The sequence below is a fragment of the Cygnus atratus genome, chromosome 1 (assembly GCF_013377495.2).
Source record: "Cygnus atratus isolate AKBS03 ecotype Queensland, Australia chromosome 1, CAtr_DNAZoo_HiC_assembly, whole genome shotgun sequence".
Taxonomy (NCBI): Eukaryota; Metazoa; Chordata; class Aves; order Anseriformes; family Anatidae; genus Cygnus; species Cygnus atratus.
This window is the reverse complement of record NC_066362.1, coordinates 91,410,947-91,430,842: the sequence shown is the minus strand read 5'-3', so window position 1 is coordinate 91,430,842 and position 19,896 is coordinate 91,410,947. Positions and strand designations below refer to the sequence as shown.

General features: G+C 38.3%; 1 protein-coding gene across 2 annotated transcripts in view; it reads right to left on the bottom strand.

Moving 5' to 3' along the window:
• The window catches only part of CBLB (Cbl proto-oncogene B), a 132,871-nt gene that overhangs the window by 43,133 nt on the left and 69,842 nt on the right, over positions 1-19,896 (bottom strand). For both annotated transcript variants that reach the window (XM_035540494.2, XM_035540495.2), the window contains exons 5-8: positions 10,121-10,277; positions 5,110-5,231; positions 2,880-3,017; positions 227-314 (exon numbers count right to left, since the gene is read on the bottom strand). In XM_035540494.2, the coding sequence (XP_035396387.1) occupies positions 227-314; positions 2,880-3,017; positions 5,110-5,231; positions 10,121-10,277 (505 nt within the window). The remainder of the gene's footprint in view (positions 1-226; positions 315-2,879; positions 3,018-5,109; positions 5,232-10,120; positions 10,278-19,896) is intronic.

Here is a 19,896-nt window from a genome sequence, read left to right as displayed (position 1 = left end):
TGAGCCTTAGAATAAGCAAAACTTTCCAGGGCATGCTGTCTGTATCACCATTAGCTCTAGAGTTTAAATGATTATTAACCTGCTCTTCATCTGAGCTCTTCTATCAACAACATATTTTCATTCTCATTTATTCACTTTCACATTTTAATAAAACTTATTATCACTACTAGTTGAGATGGTAAGAGAAGTGAAGATCACAAAGTAACTGATAAAACGTGCAATATACCTGTGTGACTTTGATGTGATCATGTGGTGTGGGTTCACATAAACCTGTCAGATCAGGATTATAACTTCGTCCATCTGGAAACAGATAGCTGCATCACAAAAATATTAGTATAAATATGCACATATATTTAGCTTTATTAGCTAAATAATACCTATGACTTTTTAAACGGACAGAATACCTATGACTTTTTAAAGGGACAGAATAAGTTACAGCAGACATTAAATAAAATCATCTTTCCTTAGCCATCTTTGCCACCTTTTGGGAGCAACTGAACTGCTACATGCCTATATTGTTACATGCTAAAGTCCATTGTAGTGGGTTTACGTGGCAAGGTTTTGGTAGCAGGGGGCCATAGGGGTGGCTTCTGTGAGAAGGATCTAGAAGCTGCCCCATGTTTGGTAAGTGTCCCACTGCTGACCAGAGCCGAGCCAATAAGTGATGCTGTTTTGCACCTCCATGAGAGCATATTTAAGACAGGGGAAAAAAAAAACACTGCACCACACAGCAGCTGGGAGAGTGAGAGGAGTGAGGAACAGCCTTGCAGGCGCCAAGGTCAGTGAAGAAGGAGGGGGAGAGGTGCTCCAGGCGCCGGAGCAGAAGTCCCATGCGGCCTGTGGTGAGGACCATGGTGAAGCAGGCTGTCCCCCTGCAGCCCATGGAGTACCACGGTGGAGCAGGGTTCCACGCTGCAGCCCGTGGAGGAGACCACGGTGGAGCGGGTGGACCTGCACCGAGGGAGGTTGCAGCCTGTGGAAGACCCCTGCCGGAGCAGATTCCGGGCCGGACCTGTAGCCCGTGGAGAGGAGCCCACGCAGGAGCAGCTGACCTGGCAGGAGCTGCTGCCCGTGGGGGACCCAGGTTGGAGCAGTTCGCTCCTGAGGGATGGACCCCGTGGTACGGAGCCATATCTGGAGCAGTTCTTGAAGAGCTGCTGCCTGTGGGCAGCCCACGCTGGATCAGTTCACCAAGGACTGCATCCCATGGGAGGGACCCCACAGCACAGTGGACGAGAGTGACCGAGAAGGAGCGGCGGCGAAGAAGCGCTATAGACTGACCATAACCCCCATTCCCCCGTTCCCCTGCACCGCTCGGGGGGAGGAGGTGGAAGAGGGTGCATGGGGAAAAAGGTGCTTTTGGTTTCTTTCCTTTGTTTCTCGCTTCTCTAGCTTGTTAGTAATAGGCAATAAATCTTACTATCTTCCTATGCTGAGTCTGTTTTGCCCGTCACGATAATTACTGCGCGATCTCCTCGTCCTTATCTCAACTCTTGAGCCCTTTTCATCTTATTTTCTCCCTGTTCCTCTTTGAAGAGGGGGAGTGAGAGAGCGGTTGTGGTGGAGCTCGGCCGCCCACCCAAGTAAAACCACCACATCCATTTATAAAAGCACTGGAAAGAAGTTGACTTCACACGTGTAACTACCAGCAGAATGCATCTGAGCTTTAGTAGATAACCTTTTTGGGTAGCTTGATAAAATACTATTTTAGATCTCCATTTTACAGTGACCTTATACTTGCATGTGTTCCTAGTGATCTCACCACCCGCAGCACAGTAGAGCTCAGTGACTCTATAGACTATTTCAACCAACAGAGCAGACTAGATGTTGTTTGTGAACATCTGTATATTACGACAAGAATCTACACTGAGAATCTGAGGTGCAGACTGGACTTTAAGCAAGAACAGTTTATTTTAATCTTGTGAGAAATTAATAATAGGTTAATGATATTTTGGAGTTGTTCTATATTGAAATTTATGTTATCTCTAACTTGGAAACAGTTTCATGAAAGTCATGTTGCAAAGTAGCACCATGAGAAAGTTACATTTAAATAGGGTACAAAAACTTCACCTAGCATTAGTATCCTTGGCTTCAGTTTTTGTTCGTCCAGTTTGGGTAAAGAAAATTGTGTAGTAGTAATGCTACCATAATAAGTGTGTGTTATTTTACAGGACAATATCTACAGCACCTTGATATCTTTCAAAATATGAACTTATACCTGAAATAAAATTATTGGACAAAGGCAGACTGAGAAAATTTGGAAGTTTGCAAAAAGAATTCTCAATTTTTTTTTGAGGACTGATTGATTTCCCTGTTTGTTTTTTCCCATTATAATCACGTGGATACATCAAAACATGTAACAGTGAAAAAAGATTCTGACACTGAATACCTTTTCTGTTACATGAGCCAACTGAGTAAAAAACGCACTTCTACCTATAAACTTAGATTCTCTTATAATTATAAATCTTATCAGTAAACTATTAAAACCTGAAAACTTGCTGGCTACATATTATATAAAAAAGCAATTACATAGCTTTTAAATCATTGTCCAGAGTTAGACACACAAGTAACTGTCAGTAGTAATTGCTCAATAAGCTTAAGTGCATTTGTGACTCTTACTGGGAAACAATCAATGTGACAGCTGCCCAATTTTATTTTCTCCTGGAATTTATCTGATATGTCTTTGGCTAACTTTGGTTAATGGAATTACCTGGAAACAAGAATAAAAAGGATGGTCCTTAATCTCCAAAGGAATGCCAAATACTATATATATATTTTTTTTCTCTTTTAAAGATCTTTAATAATTACTCATCTGAAGCATCAGAAGAACAAGGAACCATGATTTAATACCTGTGGTAACTATAAGAATTTGTACTTACAATCCTTCCCGGCTACCATCAATCAAAGCTTGAAACAGAGGCTTATTGTGAGGTATGGTCTGCAATATGTTCCCATCGCCAGTCACATATCCAATGGCCCACTGCCCCAGGCGAGTGCAACTCAGTCTGAAAATATAGCTTGATAAAAAAGGATGAATAAAAAGTCAGTTCTAATCAGTTTGGCAAAATAAGCATATAACTTTAAACAGACCAGCATCTTTTACACTGTCAGTTCCTCATAAGCAGAAATAGGCTAACAGTAGCTCCCTACACCCAACTTTTCATTTGCTTGCTTTTTAGTTCTCAAAGTGAAAGATTCACTTTCACTGTGAATAGTCCTACTACATACATTTAGGCACGCCCATAAACCTTTTCAAGGACACTGTATTACATTAACTCTCCATAGCTACAACATACACCCTTTGTGCACACAGAGGCCAATAATCTGAATGAATGGAAGGTTTGTTGAGGAACTAGAAAACACCTTTAAAAGAAACAGAAATGTGAATGAAACTGTTCTACTACCAGTGTTAATTTTGTAAGTAGCTGAGCTGGTCAACAGGATGGAAGAAATACCACTTTTACTTCAGAAAATACTAGGTAATACCAACCCAATTAGACTTACATTTAAATACTTCTGTGTTTTACAGGTGGTATCTGGAAGTATACATAATGCAGATAGAGAGCACGGTAGGAAGAAAAGGAAGATCATCAACAAGAATGTCGGATATAATTATTTCTTCTAGTAAAGTATTTCTTCCAGTAAATTATTTCTTCTAGTAAAGTATGTTCCAGTATTTCTTTAGTAAAAAAAGCCTAGTCGCTTTAGTGTCACACACCATGTCAAATGCAAAAATCTCATTCAGAAAAGCATCCCACACTGAAATGCCACAAACTGACTTTTATATTACACAGCAGTTTTCCTTAATGTCAATATTTTATTTCCTTCCAAACAATTTTAAATGAGAAATCTTAGCCTCCATGAAGTTTGGCATGGCTCTTGTAAACTTCAACAGCGACAGCATTACATTGAAGAAGTAACTAGTTTCTATTTGAACAGAATTTGTAATTTCCAGGATATTTTAGACTGATTGAAGAAGCAGTTTCAGCTAATGCCTCCGCTTTATCTCCTCTTCACTACAAATTCAGCGTTTCACCTAAGCAACTCAGAAAGTCATCTTCTGATATCTAAACAGAAATGTATCTTAAAACTAACTCTCTATTTACAAAGAACATTAAGACAACTTTCGATAATTTCTCTTTTACTTCCTTGAATAATTTCACTTTTACTTCTTTGGATAATCACAGAATCAGAATTAATACTAGAGAAAATACTAATATAGTGACCACTTGAAAAACCAACCTAGCAATCTAAATTCCATAACATCGCTTATGAGTGCCAAGCTAAAATCATTATTGGACTGGAACCAGGAGATTCTTACACACGCACTTGGAACAGATAGGTGACTTAACATACGGTTTATTTGCTAAAAAAAATAATCAGAAGAAACCAATACAGAATGTATATATAGTATATATATCTCAAGGTATTGCTACACTTCTCTAACAAGTTTCAAAGTAACAAACTCTAATTATGTATACATGTGGTCCTGAAACAAATTTAGAGACGTAGACATTAGGAAACAAAGCTTGAGAACTGAAAGGTAAACCCAGACTACAATTAATTTTGCTTTACTAGTGAGTAACAGTTGTACACATCTTGAAAAGTAAGTTATATTTTCAAACCTGATTTCCAAAAATGCATTGCTTGTCACACGTAATTCAGAAGAAGTGAAAAGCAATGAAAACTCTTTTTTTTTTCCCTGTTTTCTTGTACTTGTTTATATTTACATGTGCTAATAAATATTGCTTTACTTCGTAGAATTGTAGAGGCATTATGATGTAAAAAATACATCATGGTTACTAAACTCCCAAGTCTTAAAATCTATAAATTAACCATTTTCTGAAACTGGCCATTCTGTCCGTTAGTATTAAACTATTTAAAAAAAAAAAAAGAGAGAAGATATAAATACAATCCCAAATAAAAAAAAATGTAAGAAAACAACCTACTACTACTCTGATTCACCATCTAATCAAAAAGTTAAAAAAAGTATTCCTTCAATATCACAATGTAAGAATCACATATTATAGAAATATTGATCTAGAATAACTATGTAGCTCTAGAGACAGCAAGATTATTTGGAAAGCAGTAATCAGCCAATCCTCTCACCTCCCAGGCTTAGTGCTGTATTTCTGCAACCTTGCTTTCACTTCATCATATGTCAGGAATGCCATGTATCCAGGATGTGTCACAGCTAAGAAGTTCCAGTTCCTTAAGATTGAACCCCATGGCTAAAAAGAGAAGATAAACAATTAGATACAGCCAGTTAGCTACATATTTCTAATAAAACTCAAGCCAATTCATTAAAAAGACACAAAATGTTTTGGTTCTGCTGAAAAGTATACACTTTTGGTTAAGGTCTAATAGTACAAAAGACTGTTCTACATATTCAGCTTTGTTGCAAGGATTCCTTCAAAAAAAAAAAAATTCAAGAATCATAGAATCAGCGAGAGTGAAAAAGACCTTCAAGATCTAGTCCAACCATCAACCTGACCTACTAAGTCCCATCACTAAACCATGTCCCTTGGTGCCATGTTCCCATGACCCTTATATACTTCCAAGAATGGAGGTATGAATAATACCTCCACTACTTCCCAGGGCAGCCCATTTGAATGCTTCACCACCTTCTCCATGAAGAAATTCTTCCTGACATCCAATATAAACAACCTCTACAGCAGAACTCAAGGCCGTTTCCTCACATCCTATCACTTGTTGTCTCAGAAAAGAGACCAACACCTTCCTCACTGCAGCCTCCTTTCAGGTAACTGTAAGAGAGCGATGAGGTCTCCCCTCAGCCTCCTTTTCTCCAGACTAGACAAGTTCAGTTCCCTCAGCTTCTCCTCATTTATCTTCGTTTCTATTCCCTTCACCAGCTTCTTCACTCTTCTCTGACTGTATTCCAGCAGCTCACTATCCTTCTTGTAGTGAGGGGCCCAAAACTGAACACAGCACTCGAGGTGCAGTCTCACCAGTGCCAAGTACAGAGGGACAATCGCTTCCCTAGTCATCTGGCCACATGTTTCTGATACAGGCCAGGATGGCATTGGCTTTCTTGGCTGCCTGGGGCACACTGCCAGCTGTCAGCCAGCACCCCCAGATCCTTTACTGCCAGGCAACTTTCCAGCCACTCTTCTGTAGGCCCGTATCACTGCATGGGGTTGTTGTGACCCAACTGCAGCACCCGGCCCTTGGCCTTGTGTTGAATGTCATGGGATTGGACTTGGCCCATCAATCCAGTCTATCCCTGTACAGGGCCTTCCTACCCTCAAGCAGATCGACAACCCTGCCTAACTTGGTGTTACCGGTGACCTTATGATGGTGCACTCGCTCCCCTCATCAAGACTGTTGATAAAAATGTTAAACAAAACTGGCCCCAGTACTGAGCCCTGAGGAATGCCACTGGTGAACATCAAGGATAAATATTTGGATAAAGATCGTGAAGACCCTGAATTTACATGATCTCCTGTTTGTAGCCACATAAAATATTAAGCACAATGTTTAGTGAGAACCTGCATAGTACGGCTCTGGGGTGGTTTAATCAAAACCCAACTAAGCCTATTCTTGAGTGGTTCTGAGGCACTCTCATAGGTAATGATAAGTACCACTAAGACATGAAGCCTAATAAAAACACTTATTGGAGCTGTCATTCCTTTTCTTATTCTCTACTTATTGCTTTCTTCAGTTACCATAAAGATATTAGAGTGCAAAAACAAATAAACATCAACAGCAACTCTATTGACCTGAATAACAAATGCTTCAGAAAACTTGGTGAAACATGCCTGATATGCTATTACTTAAAAGAACATAAAATATTTTTTTACCGTAAAAGAAGAATGATTTTTAAGGAGTGGATTAATACAAACATATTAAGTGTTCATAGCCATCACTGGAAATACAAGAAACTGCCTCTCAATGGTATAGAGTATTTTTGGTTTTAATGTATTTCTCAAAATATCAGGGCAAGAGAAGGTAAGCAACAGCAGAGGAAAAACTTGTGTTCTTGTGTGCCCTGCAAATTCCTTTTAAAGGGACTTCTAAAGACTAGTAATGCAGAGATGAAATACTTTTTTACGTGATGCACTTGAGCAAAATTTTGTAACAGTAATATCATATCAAAATATCAAATAACAAAATCATATTGTAATTATGATACATTCCCTAGGCAAACCCTAACCATTATTTAAGAACATATGAAGGCTTTTATTTCAGAATGAACGCTTCTTCAAACCAGATACATGGAATGGAACAGTAAGGTTTCAGCACAAAGGCCGTAAGAAACTGCAAATATGAAAATTTGTACAAAACAAAGGAGAAAAAATTGCTTTCGTAGATGCAACACCACATCTTACCAGGCACTCTCTACATGTTCACTGAAGATGGATGTGAGGAGGCTTGATCACATGAAAAATGTTTGTTACCCTAACTAAAGAAAAAAGGGAGCTGACTCTTCCCCTTTTGCCAAACCAGCGCTGATACTTCCTCACAAAAACACAACAATCTTCCAATTTTGTGGAATTAAGTCAAAAATGATGATCAAACATTCAGTACTCTGAAGATTTTTTGGACTGTGGTAATATGTGCAATATGGTGTACACTATATGGTTCATAGTGTACGGTAACACTATTATTTCTATATAATTATTTCTGTAAAATAAACATTAAAAAAATACATGCAAATTCCTTGGTTGATTACAACCATCAAGCTTTTAAGCAGATAGTATCTTCCTCTAATGCTTGGACTTTCTACAGAGCATCCCGTTACTGCTATATGAAGATGACGTGACAGTAGGACTGAAAATCAAAGGGCAAGAACTTGAACACATTGCAAAACTGGAAATTTTAAAATGGAAAAGACTGGTACATTTGTTCTCCTAGACAAATAGTTGCATAAAAGGACAACTTCATTGAACATGTTAACAGTGATGGAATGAAATTCCTTTTCTTCAAAGCATCCACATATACTGCCATGCTAACTTATCTCTGCTCAGAGAAACAGCACTTAAGAGTTGTGCATGCATACAAGGAAGAGGCAGGGGGAGCAACTTCACTTTTACAGGATCTCCACAGAAAGTAGACTTGCTTTCTTCTGTGAATAAGCATCATTGTAAATGTAGCTTTTCTGTAACAACCCACAGTTGGCAAAACAGTATTTTGATTACTTCAACAATTGGGATTTTCTCTCTGTGGGTGTATGCACACACAGTTACGGAAGCAGTTTAAAACTCAAGAAGTAAAATGTAACCTCTGGGAGAGATTCTGAGACCAAGTTCAGTGCAAGTTCACTTGAATACTTACACAACTATTGCACAAGTTGGTAATCAGTTTGGCAAAAATTCTCTCTCTGCTTCTTTGTTAAATTTAAAGTTAATCCTAACCAGTTTTCTTTACTTACATCAGTACTGCTGATCCCCTTTTCCTAGCACCAGGCATGGTAACAAATGAAAAGAGCAATGGCCTGACAAAGAAGCTAAGCAATGCAAATTCATTGTCCTACAAATCGAAGAAAAAAAAAAATCTCATTTGAGACTTCTGTCCTGAAGTTTAATGCAGTCTACAGGACTTCACAAAGGGCCAGAAAAAAAACGTTACTTCTCAGATCACTCACTTGTTTAATCTTATGCTTGATGCAGAGATTAAAACAAAAAAAAACAACAACAAAAAAGCAAACACAACAACTTTCTTATCTGTGAGCAGAACGAGAGAGGGAATCAAATCCTATAGAAAAGAACCTTGAATAAACACATTTCATAGTAATATAATGTTGAAGCCAATAGGCCTCTGACATTTTGCAGTGAAATCTTGAGATCAAGATTTGGGCTTGACTAACCTGAAAATCAGATCAGATTGCCAAATAATGAATAAAAGCGAGAAACTTTGACAGAACAGAAATGGACCCAAGGCAGCAAAGTTCAAGCAGGAATGTTTGATCATATCTACACACAAAGAGCAAAGCTTAGGGGGATTTTGCTGAACAGCAACATCAGAGAACCTCCCAAGTTTTATTCAAAGCACTATAACCTGCGTGACTTTGTTTTTAAAAGTGACCAAAATATGTGGTTAAATTTGAGAGATTACTTACACCTTAACATTTGCAACTTTGATACAGTTCTGACTCAGAACAGAGATGAGATGATCAAAACCAAAACTCTAAACTAAAACCGTTAATCACCTTCTACCAGATCTTAATATCAACTTTGTAATAGCCCCCTTTCCCAGAAGAACAAACCCAATAAAGCTAAACAGATTATCACAGAACACCATGGAAGATGGAACAAACATATGGCCAAGGCTTTGGTGTAATATTGGTAATTTGAACATATCTCCAACAAGGTAAAGAACAATACACCAGTTTAGCATTGTAGGGGGTTAAAAAAAAAGACAAACATAAACAACCAATTAAATATTTGGACACTTCACAGATTACTATAAACAAAGTAAGAATCCAAAGTGACAAATTCAGAACCAATGCATTTCATACGGATGCAAACCAGCACAGCCTTCTACATTGATTCAAATACTCAAAGAATGTCTTCCTTAAAGTATGTTCTCTAGAAAGGGCACAAGGTTAACAGAGGCATGTAACATTTATCTGAAATAAGCTTGCATGTATGTTATCTACTGACAATAATACAATCAATGCTATTCCCACAGATAGTCCCTGATTATACATAAACAGTAGAACATTATTAATGGCAAAAATTTGTCCATCTCAAAAAGAAAAAGAATTAGGCCTACACTTCGCCAAAAAAAAAAAAGTCTTATGCAACTTTCTTGTAGAAACAATTTTGTAGAAACAAGTTTGTAGAAACAATTCATCTAAGCATATGTAGCTACAAAAGTACAAAGAAAAAAATATTTCGATAAGTACCTGAAGGTCTACATTTCTAGGAATGCATTTAAGAATAGTGCAACATATGTAAACAGCAAACACAAATATATTATGATCATATGTATGTGCAGGAATGAAGAAGGTGCTGCTGGATGTCTTTTTTCAGATGTCATTTTTTTGGACATGGATAGTGATGCCCCAAAAATCCAAATTCCTGACCCCTAGGTACTAGTGACTCAGGTCACTTAGGTTCTCGAAGTCAAACAAATATCTAAAATTTTCAAGTCTTACCTGAAATAATCTAGTGAAGATATCAAACTCAAAAATTGAAATGTAGTCATTGCAGGTCAAGTCAATAGTAGATTTAAGAGCCATTGCTTCCAAACCAGAGCTTATCTGATGAACTTCATGAAGGCACTGCCTGAACACTTTCCACGGCACTATAGTTCTGTGAGGGGAGAAGTAACAAATTTAATAAAACCCCATATTTAATATTTTATTTAGACAGCAGAGATTGACTTTTGAAGTAGTGGTGCATTCATTCGGTTTCTCAACAGACGGAGAGAATCAAGTTATCTGAAAGGAGCCTAAGGAAATGAAAGAATGGTTTATCTTCCCTTAAACACAGTAGAACAAAGTGACACTTTATTTTGCAATGATAAATATTCAAGCTTCCTTAGGACAACAATAGAAAGAACATTGTGGAAAATGAAATATTCTACCAAGCAGGTACAGCAACCAACCTTGCACCGCCTCAAAGTTAATGTAAAGGACCACCTCTGTACTTGGTAAGGAACTCCCTTCTTCACAGCCTCACTTCTCAGAATGATAAACATCAATTCAGTATCTACTGCAATAACTTAGGCTCACAAACACTGGCCAAGCAACCTTCTGATAACAACCATCCAGATACTACCACCACTAGGCCAAGGTTTGTAATAGCCCATGATAGTTACATAAATATTAGAAGACATCTTCTCAGATCTTCACCTTCACCTGCACAATGGGGAGTATATTCAGAGAGTAGAGAATGTGGGAAAGTGTGGGAAATCCGGATAGAGAGTAAAATTATCTTCCCTAATACAAAGCCACAACCTGTCAAACTCCGTTTCCATTTGCATAGATAATGCAGTTTAGTTATTTTGCCAACCAGGTACTTACATTTGGAATCTGACATGAGGCTGATCACTTGAAAGTACTCTATTTTATCACTCTCAAATCTATGAGAAACTTTTCACTAATAGCAATTCTTTTTCTCATGTCATTGGGATTAAACCCAAATTTTGGAAAAACCACAACATCTTCTCTCGTAAAGGTTCTACCTCGCACTAAGGGCAAATGATATGGTATTAAAACATATTTCAACTAACCAATATATAACCATTAATCAATATATAACTATTTTCAGGACTTAAGTTCTCACACATTGCTAGTAATATTTTTAATGACTGCTAAATGTCAAAAGACAAGAGACACAAGCCTCACATAATCATCAACATTTTCTTGCAATTTTTATTAGTTTACATTGCCTTATTTTTATATGGGTCAAAATACTTTATTGCAGATTTTCTAACTATGTCCTTGTGTGGAAATGCATATTACTGGGTACTACAATATTGTGCAGAAAAAGACCAACTGCGTTAAGTTGGTCTTGTATAATAAATATTTTGGAATTAAACTATGTTAAAACAAATAGCAGTTTGAAGTACAACACCAAAGACATGCTCCTGTATTTCTACTGCATGAAGCATTCATTATATTTGTAAGTGCAAAGAAATCTAAATGTTATTTGGAGGCTTACATTAAGAAAGTCATAAAGGATAAACTGCGAAGTTTAATAGATCTCAGCAGATACTTTCATCTGTGTACGAAAAACAGGAAACCACAAAGAGCTGAAGAGAGATACCACATCAGATGCCATTTAAGAAAGAATGCACATCAAATTTTGATTATGGTAAAGAGAATGAAATGTTGCACTAAGCTCAGAGAACAAAATTGGAAAACTTAAGTGCTTCTGTGGTGTTAAAGTTGTCTTCGTTCAAGTGCCTATTGTTTATTTAGTTCCTGTAACTGTGGCTCTGAAATATCTTCTGAATCTCTCTGTAAACCACCTGAACAGCATTAGGATCACACTGAAATGGGGTCAGAGTTAATTAACCCCCAAATAAAAAATATCCGATAATGTAACGGGAAAGACTTTAGCCATTAGAATTTAACCTTAAGAACTGCTTTTTCATGCCTCGCCTGAGACAAATTCATGAAAACATGTTAATTAGATTTGATCAATAAGAAGAATCTTTCACCATCTCTTCATTAACAACCTGTATCTTCCCCTAGACCCTACCAACACCCTACCAACAATGGAGAAAACACACAAAAGTCTTCATGAGCATATTTTTTTAGAGCTCTGCTTTGGCTAAGATAGAAAACAGATGTTGGCAATGAGTGATTAGCTAATGAAATAACATTTAAAGTTATTTTGTGGGATTTCTCTAAGAGTGTCCAGAAAATGAGGTGCCCCCTATTTAAAATTGAATACGGTCAGCCGAACTGTTTTCTGCTGAACTTTGTAGGTCTTTTATCTTCTGCTTTGTTAAATAATGGTGAGAACTAGTCAAAACACGTTAATTCCTATTTCTCAGCAGCTACTTTTATACAGCTCTCATCCCTAAATACTTTGAGAGAGCACCAGCCAGGGATCATTTCTCCCCCAGTGTCTCTTCAGTTTATATATACAAACTGCTGTGCTCTTTTCTGATCTCACAGACAGCACACGCATGCTCCTATGAGGGTGTCACTGAATCTTCACAAGGTCCAGGATTCTGCAACATCCTCTTATACCTCTGAAGAACTGAAACCAGGTGACCTTTTAGGCACACTGAAAAACACCCTCTGACAGAGAACTAGGAGAGGGTTCACTCAGAATGCTTTCCACAGTGATGAAGGAGTGAAAGAGTCTTTTGTAGATGTTGCATTTTTGTTTGAATGAACATTTCACTGCTGCTATTTTCTTGTGTTTTAGGGAATGTACAACCTTTGAAAGGCACCTTTTCATTATTTAAATCTAGAGTTATTTTAATTGTTTAGGGAGGGAGTGGAGGGTGGCAGGGGCAGCAGAAGGAAGAAAATGGGACCAATCAAATCAAAGTTTGAGATTGGAACCGTCCAAGTTAGGAGCACACTTAGAAAGCTGTTTAAATATATAGAGATTTTTTACAAAGAAAATGCCCTTACAAAAATAAAAAAACACGTGATGAGATACTGCCTGCAGCATTCAACTCCTGAATCACAGAAAGTATCTGACACAAATATTTTCAATTATTTTTGACTTTGTAATATTTTTTGTGCCATGCTGTAACAATACCCTGCACTAGAGGCTGGCAGGTATTCTGCAAAATGCCCGATGCTATTAGGCTGACCTGCGGACACTTGTCTAGGAAGAGATAAGTTAGTCAGCTCTGCTACAGCTTTTCAGAAAGATCTGATACGACAGCCCTGTAACATTAGTTCTCTATAGAATTAGGTTGAGTAAGTGCACTCAGTATTTCGTGTATTTAGTTGTAATTACATAAGCTACCACTTGCAGTAGAACGCACACGACTACAGCTGAGTGATTGCACTTGACTCAGTGTTTGATGTCTAAACTTAATGCATCAATTTAAAGAAAAAATATACAAAATAAAAGAAATGATCCTGATTTTTTTTACTGAAAAGACTTGTGCACACACCTAATCTTTCTTAAATCAACTAAGCTATCTGTATTCTGGCATTCACCTTGGGGTTGCCTTCTTATTTAAGCATCTTGTCAAAAAAAAAGAAAAAAGCTATTTCCTCTCCAAGCCTCTCAAAACACTAAAATACTAACTCTCCACATTTTTCTGCAATAGTAAAATTAGTAAACATATTTAAAGAATAACAATTAATTCACAAGTGCTCTGATCGAAGTACAAACCTTTTAAAAGTACTTTCATATAGGATGGCATCTATTTACTATTATTGACACGTCAAAGAGCAGTGTCAGTCAAAATTCTCAAAATACAGTATCTTAAGCACCAACCACACAACTTCCATATGCCTAAAGGAGAAGGAGTAGAGTCTAGCATGTAATTTTTGAGCACTAGACAGAGGAATTTAGGTCCTTCTTTCCCTCCTGTCCTGACTATGTGTAGATGGGAATTTTTTAAACTCCTTGAAAGTAATTGCATCATTAAAAAGCAAAAGACATTAAAATAAACCTGGAGAGGAAGTAAGTATTTTCTGAGAGCATTCAGAGTAAAGTTTTTCAGTAGAACTACAGAAATGCAACTATTCTGGAAAGTCAAGTGACACTGCGTCCATTTGAACTACAACAGACCACAGGTATGTCTAGGAAGGTAAACACGTACCTGTGTAACTTACAGCGAACATTTCTGTCTCCAAGAGACTGTCTCAAATGTTGCCAGAAAACATAACGTGAAAAGGGCATTACTGTATTCACAGCAAACTCAAAAATATTCAAGTAAATACTGACCCAGATAGAAACAACATTCTTAGCACATCTGCAGTGGCAATGTGGATTTTAGTTTATCATCACTGAACAGAGCATTTTCTTATGTTGCTTCAGTTTTAAGTGAGAGGCCACATATTTTCATTGCTTCTGAGCTGCAGAGCAAACAACTGACACACTTGAGAAGTTCAGTCCTAAGGGAAAAAAGGAATTCCGCCATATCATGCCAGTACATTAGTTAGATAGTGACATCACGCGGAACAAATACAGACAGTTCTAGCGTGAGAGAGGAGAAGGTAAAAGGGAGAAAATGAGCCTTAGGAAATAGGGAATATACACCGCTTAAAATATCCACTTCCAAAGCCACGTAACTGGACATTGCTTGTGAGACAGCAGGTTAGTACTTCCTTAAGGGACACAGGAAGTCTGCATTTCCTGAAGAGTCCCCTAAAGGGATGTATGTATCTATGTATTTCTAGTTCTGATCTCCAACCACAATCCAAAGCTCTTGCAAACTTATTCAGCTTTAAAATATTGCCTCTCCTGCGTATCCACCAAGAATCTGTTCTCCTGTCTCATAATCTTGTGTGTCAACTGTTAAAACTTTCATCCTCTATCCTTTGTATATGCAATTTTACCTTATTCTCAGCCATCCGGAATAGCTGTGAAAATTGCTGTCCTTTTCTGCTTAGTTAATCATATCTTGCATCTTTCCACTGACTAGCTCTTCTCTGTAATATTATCTATCTTGTTCAAACCTGCTGATATATTTGTACGAAAAAGATTTAGGGAGATTTGTGTCTCTCTAGCCCTTAGGGAATGATACCTTCTGCCTCTGGCTCAGTTTTTTAAACAAGGGTACCAACAAGCATATTTCCCATGCTGCTGATTAACCAAGGAAAGAACTGTCCTCTAAAAGCTCCATTCCCTTTTTATTTCCTTCTCTTTATAGTTTTTTCTGTTGCCAAAACACCTATCTTTTTGGTGATAAAGGCTATGGCACTCAGATCAATGTCTCTTCCTCTTTCCTTTGTCTGTATCTTTTGCTTTCTCCTTACATTTTAGCTCACACTCAGATTAGAAGCTCTCTAGGTCAAGACTACCTGCTTCAGTCCATATTTTCAGTGTTCAGGCAACTGGGTGGCTCTTGGGCACTATCAGCAGCATAAACAGGAAACCAAGTAATAAATTAAGGGGATCAACAGGGTGTTAAAACCAAGCTTATCTGAGGTCTCATTTTCTGACAGACGAATGTTTTCAAGTCTTGCATTGTGATCCACGCCTGTTTTACTGCTTCTCTGAGCCCAAGCCACAGAGGCTATGTCAGTTCTACCCTGAGCCAAACAGCACTGACCACAACAGAACCACAACCACTCAAAATTCTAGAGTATCAATCTGAAATACCCTGTTTAACTGCTACTGAGAGATCAATAGCCACATTTTCCCCTAAATTCCAATGCAAACAAAATAAATGTTTGAGGCCCAAGCTGGAAAGAAAAAAAAAAAAAGTACTGGAGCTTTAAAATATTAATGTGTTTGACCCTAGCAGTGAAACAATTTCCATTCCCTTGGAAACTAAGAGGTGGGGGGGGCATCAGTGTATCTGACAACAATAACAAATATGTTTTCAATTTTTTAAGGTTTCACAATGAAGTGTAAAACTTTAGAAGATAAAATAAGCGGTAGAATTTTGGAAAAATGAAAATCTAAGAACATTGACATTTTGATGCTGATTCATTCTGCAACATGAAGACAGCCACAAATCACAAATTTCAATAGTTACAAAGCCCTGCATGACTTCACCATAGCTTACAAAGTCAGGGGCTGGAAAGATCTGTTAGGTCATCTCACCCACTCTCCTTCTCAGTTCAGGATTGCTCCCAGTGGTATTTTGCACGTTTTTACTCAGAACAGAAAATAAGTAAAAGCTGTAAGGTGCTATTAAAATGAGTGAGGAACTGGGGAAAATTAACATCAAGCACTATACAGTGATAAAACGCAGATAATGAAGAAGCGATCGGATTATGTTTTATATGCATATTTACAACCCACTGGGGATTACTAAAATATCTGTAAACGAATGTAACTGCTGATTACATGCCTTCCAATTTCACAGTTCCATTTACCATTGCTGTTTAGCTATATATTTAACTATCGTTTGCCTCAGCACAACTATAATGGTAAACCCCAGATAGAGATTCATTCCACTAAAACCACTTGCTCCAGTAACTGCATTCCAGTAACCAGTACAAAATTAGCTCACACCTTCTCAGTCTGACCACTTTCCTGCGTTTGACACTACCAAGCCCCTTCTCGGTATGGAACTTAACCTAAGATCTTGACCTTGGCTTTGGTGTAAAATTTATCCCTGAATTCTTTTTCAGACAGTCCTTGTATTTTCTTTAAGAGCCTGTCTTCTTCCTCATAGCCAGTGAGCTACGTAGGCTCTTGGCCACTCTGGTCCTTCAGCCTTTGGAAAGTTCTTGCTCATTGCTGGCTTTTGTTTTCACAAAGCTAATCCAAAATTCTCTCAATTCCTTTGTATCCCTGACAGATTTTCTCAGTCAGCTTCCTTGACAAAATCCATACACCAGAACTCTCCTGAGCCTTCTGTTTGGAACCCGTTGATCTCACCCCCTAATTTGGATACATACTTTGCCCTTGCAGAGAAACCAATTCTTCCATTTTTTCCTTCATCATACTGCTCAAGTTCATTTTCTACCTCCATTCCACATTATCAAAATCTCATAATCTCCAATCTTGGTTTATCAGTCAGACCCCTCCCTGAAACAGCTAAAGCCCTTATTAGTGCTTTCAGACCCTTTCTAAACATCTTACCACTTCTGAGGTTTATCCTTCTCCTCTGAAGCATAGAATCATTAAGGCTGGAAAAGACCGCCAAGATCATCTGGTCCATCCATCCACCTACCACTAACGAACCACTTCCCTAAGCACCACGTCCAACCTTTCCTTAAACAACCCCAGGGACAGTGACTCCACCACTTCCCTGGACAACTCGTTCCAATGCCTGACTTCTCTTTCTGAGAAGAAATGTCTCCTCATTGCCAACCTGAACCTCCCCTGCCACAACTTGAGGCCATTCACTCTAGTCCTATCATGAATTACCTGTGAGAAGAGGCTGACGCCCAGCTCCCCACACCTTACTTTCAGGTAGCTGCAGAGAGCAATGAGGTCTCCCCTGAGCCTCCTCTTCTCCAGACTAAACAACCCCAGTTCCCTCAGCCACTCCTCACAGGACTTCTGTTCCAGGCCCTTCACCAGCTTCGTAGCCCTTCTCTGGGCACGTTCCAGGGCCTCAATGTCCTTCTTGTAGTGAGGGGCCCGAAACTGAACAGTACTTGAGGTGCAGCCTCACCAGACCTGATTACAGGGGGACGATCACCTCCCTGGTCCTGCTGGCTAGCTATGCAACACTGGAAAACCTCACCCTGACTATTTAACATTTTATTTCTTTTGCACTCTCAGCCTATGTACGGGCTGTTGATTTCCACTATCAAGTTATCTGCATCTATCTCGAGTACCATAGCATTCTCTAGCTACTGGCATCTAGAAGTTTTGTAAAACTGAATCAGAAATGCAAAAGTTGAGGAGAGATTTGAAAGCCAAGAATTTGTGAAGTCATCTCAGCATACTGTTCTGACGGAGCCATTCAATTTCTTTGCTGAGATCTACTTGTTTTTTCTACAGAAAAGTCAAAGAGCAGCTACATATGCGATCACCAGAGACTTTCAATATGCCTAGCTATTTATTCTGCTAATGAGTTCAAAGTCATGTGAACATATACCTGACTTGTTTTAAACACTAACACAATGACTGCATTCTATGATATTTATTAATAACAAGCTGAATAAACTTGAGTTACAGCAGCAAAATTTTGCAGCAAGTGTCCAGACAGACGAATGTAACGAAGCTAAAAAAACTAGAAGTTCCTCATTCATTGGGGAAGAGTGGTGAAAGAAATCAGATACAGAAAAAAAAACTCTTTAACTACAAATTGGGCTCTCCGAGACTGTATCTTTTGGATTTTATTCCTCAGCAAATTAAAACAAGTTGCTTTTTCTTTTACTACAGTTTATCCATCAGAAGCCAAGATCCGGTGAAACTTCTTATTCATGCTCTATTCTTGAGCAGAATTCCTTACTGACCTCAAAATAACGGCTGCTGTTTTGCAAACAGGTGAGAAGCCCAGGCTTGCCCTGTAAAATAGAGATGCATCCAGGGAACATGTAATAGAGTTCCTCCCAGCACGTCGGCATTTGCAGTATATAACTCACCAGACCTGGAGGTTTAACAAGACCCTAGGGGCCTACCCTTAGGTGGTCAGGTTAAAAACAGATTTTATCATTTGTTTGCAACACCCTAAATCTTGATGTAGGCTTTACTTTTAGGGAAGTGATACTAGCCTATTTGCAAACTAATTTGTCATAACAGGCCCATTGTAAAAGATGTTGCTCAAAGGCATACCTGCCATATATTTCTAAATGGATTAGAAGACAATTAATGTTTTAAAAGCTTCAGGCATTTTGTGTAATGAAGAGATTAAATCTAATGCCAGAAAAAAACTTTTCTCATCTGTTTATTTGTCATACATGCTGTTACATGCTTTACAGTTACTTAAGCACAATTAACTAACCCTGAGATAATGCCAAGGCTGCCAAGCATATATCAACTCCTCACTGCTTAGAAGACAGGTAAATAAAACAACTTCAATTTATTAGAAACCGTTGTTATTTACCTAGTCTGAAAGAGCAGCACTTGACATGGCAGAACTCGAAAAACTTCTAGGCTATACTAGATGACCAGGTTATGTATATAATTAACTGTACATCCTAAAATTGCCTTGATTCCTGGGCATTTTTGGTGCATGGATGCTTTAACACACACACAGACACACACTATAAAAGTACACACACAAAAGGTGTGGGGTAAGGGAGATGGGAACAGTAAGAGGATTAGTACTGAGAATTCACCTTTAAAGTTGCCTTTCATGAAGAAGTTTAGATAAGCAGGAAAAACTGAAGCGTAAAAATAGGCACAGCAAGAGCTCTTGGGGCCCTGAAAAGTATTAGAAAGAAACACTCCAGGAACTGAGTCAGAAAAGAAAAGAGTCAAGCGTGAACAGACAGGCAAAGGTAGAGCTCAGTTGTTAGATAGACCGACAAAGTTGTAAAATCCTTCTTACCAACCTTGTTCTGATAATTTATTTATATGTTACAGTATCCTACTGTCTGACACCTCAGGTACCTGTCTATTGTACCAGTTTCCAAAGGAAACTAGCAGGACCATAAACTTGAAGAGAAGCACTTGAATCTCACATAGAAAGTACAAGATAGCAGAGAAACACAAAGAGGAACATAACAGTGAATAGGGAAGATGATGAAGCTGGTTAAGATCAGACAACCGATAGCCAAAAAGAAACAGCAGCTTGCTGTTCAGATAAGATGTGTAAATCCACATGATAGAAATTGAACTTGTGATCAAGACAGCAGGGAAAAGTCATTCAAGGACAGAGCCCGACAGGAAAAGAGGACCATGAGGAGATGTAGATTCTGAGAGCTGC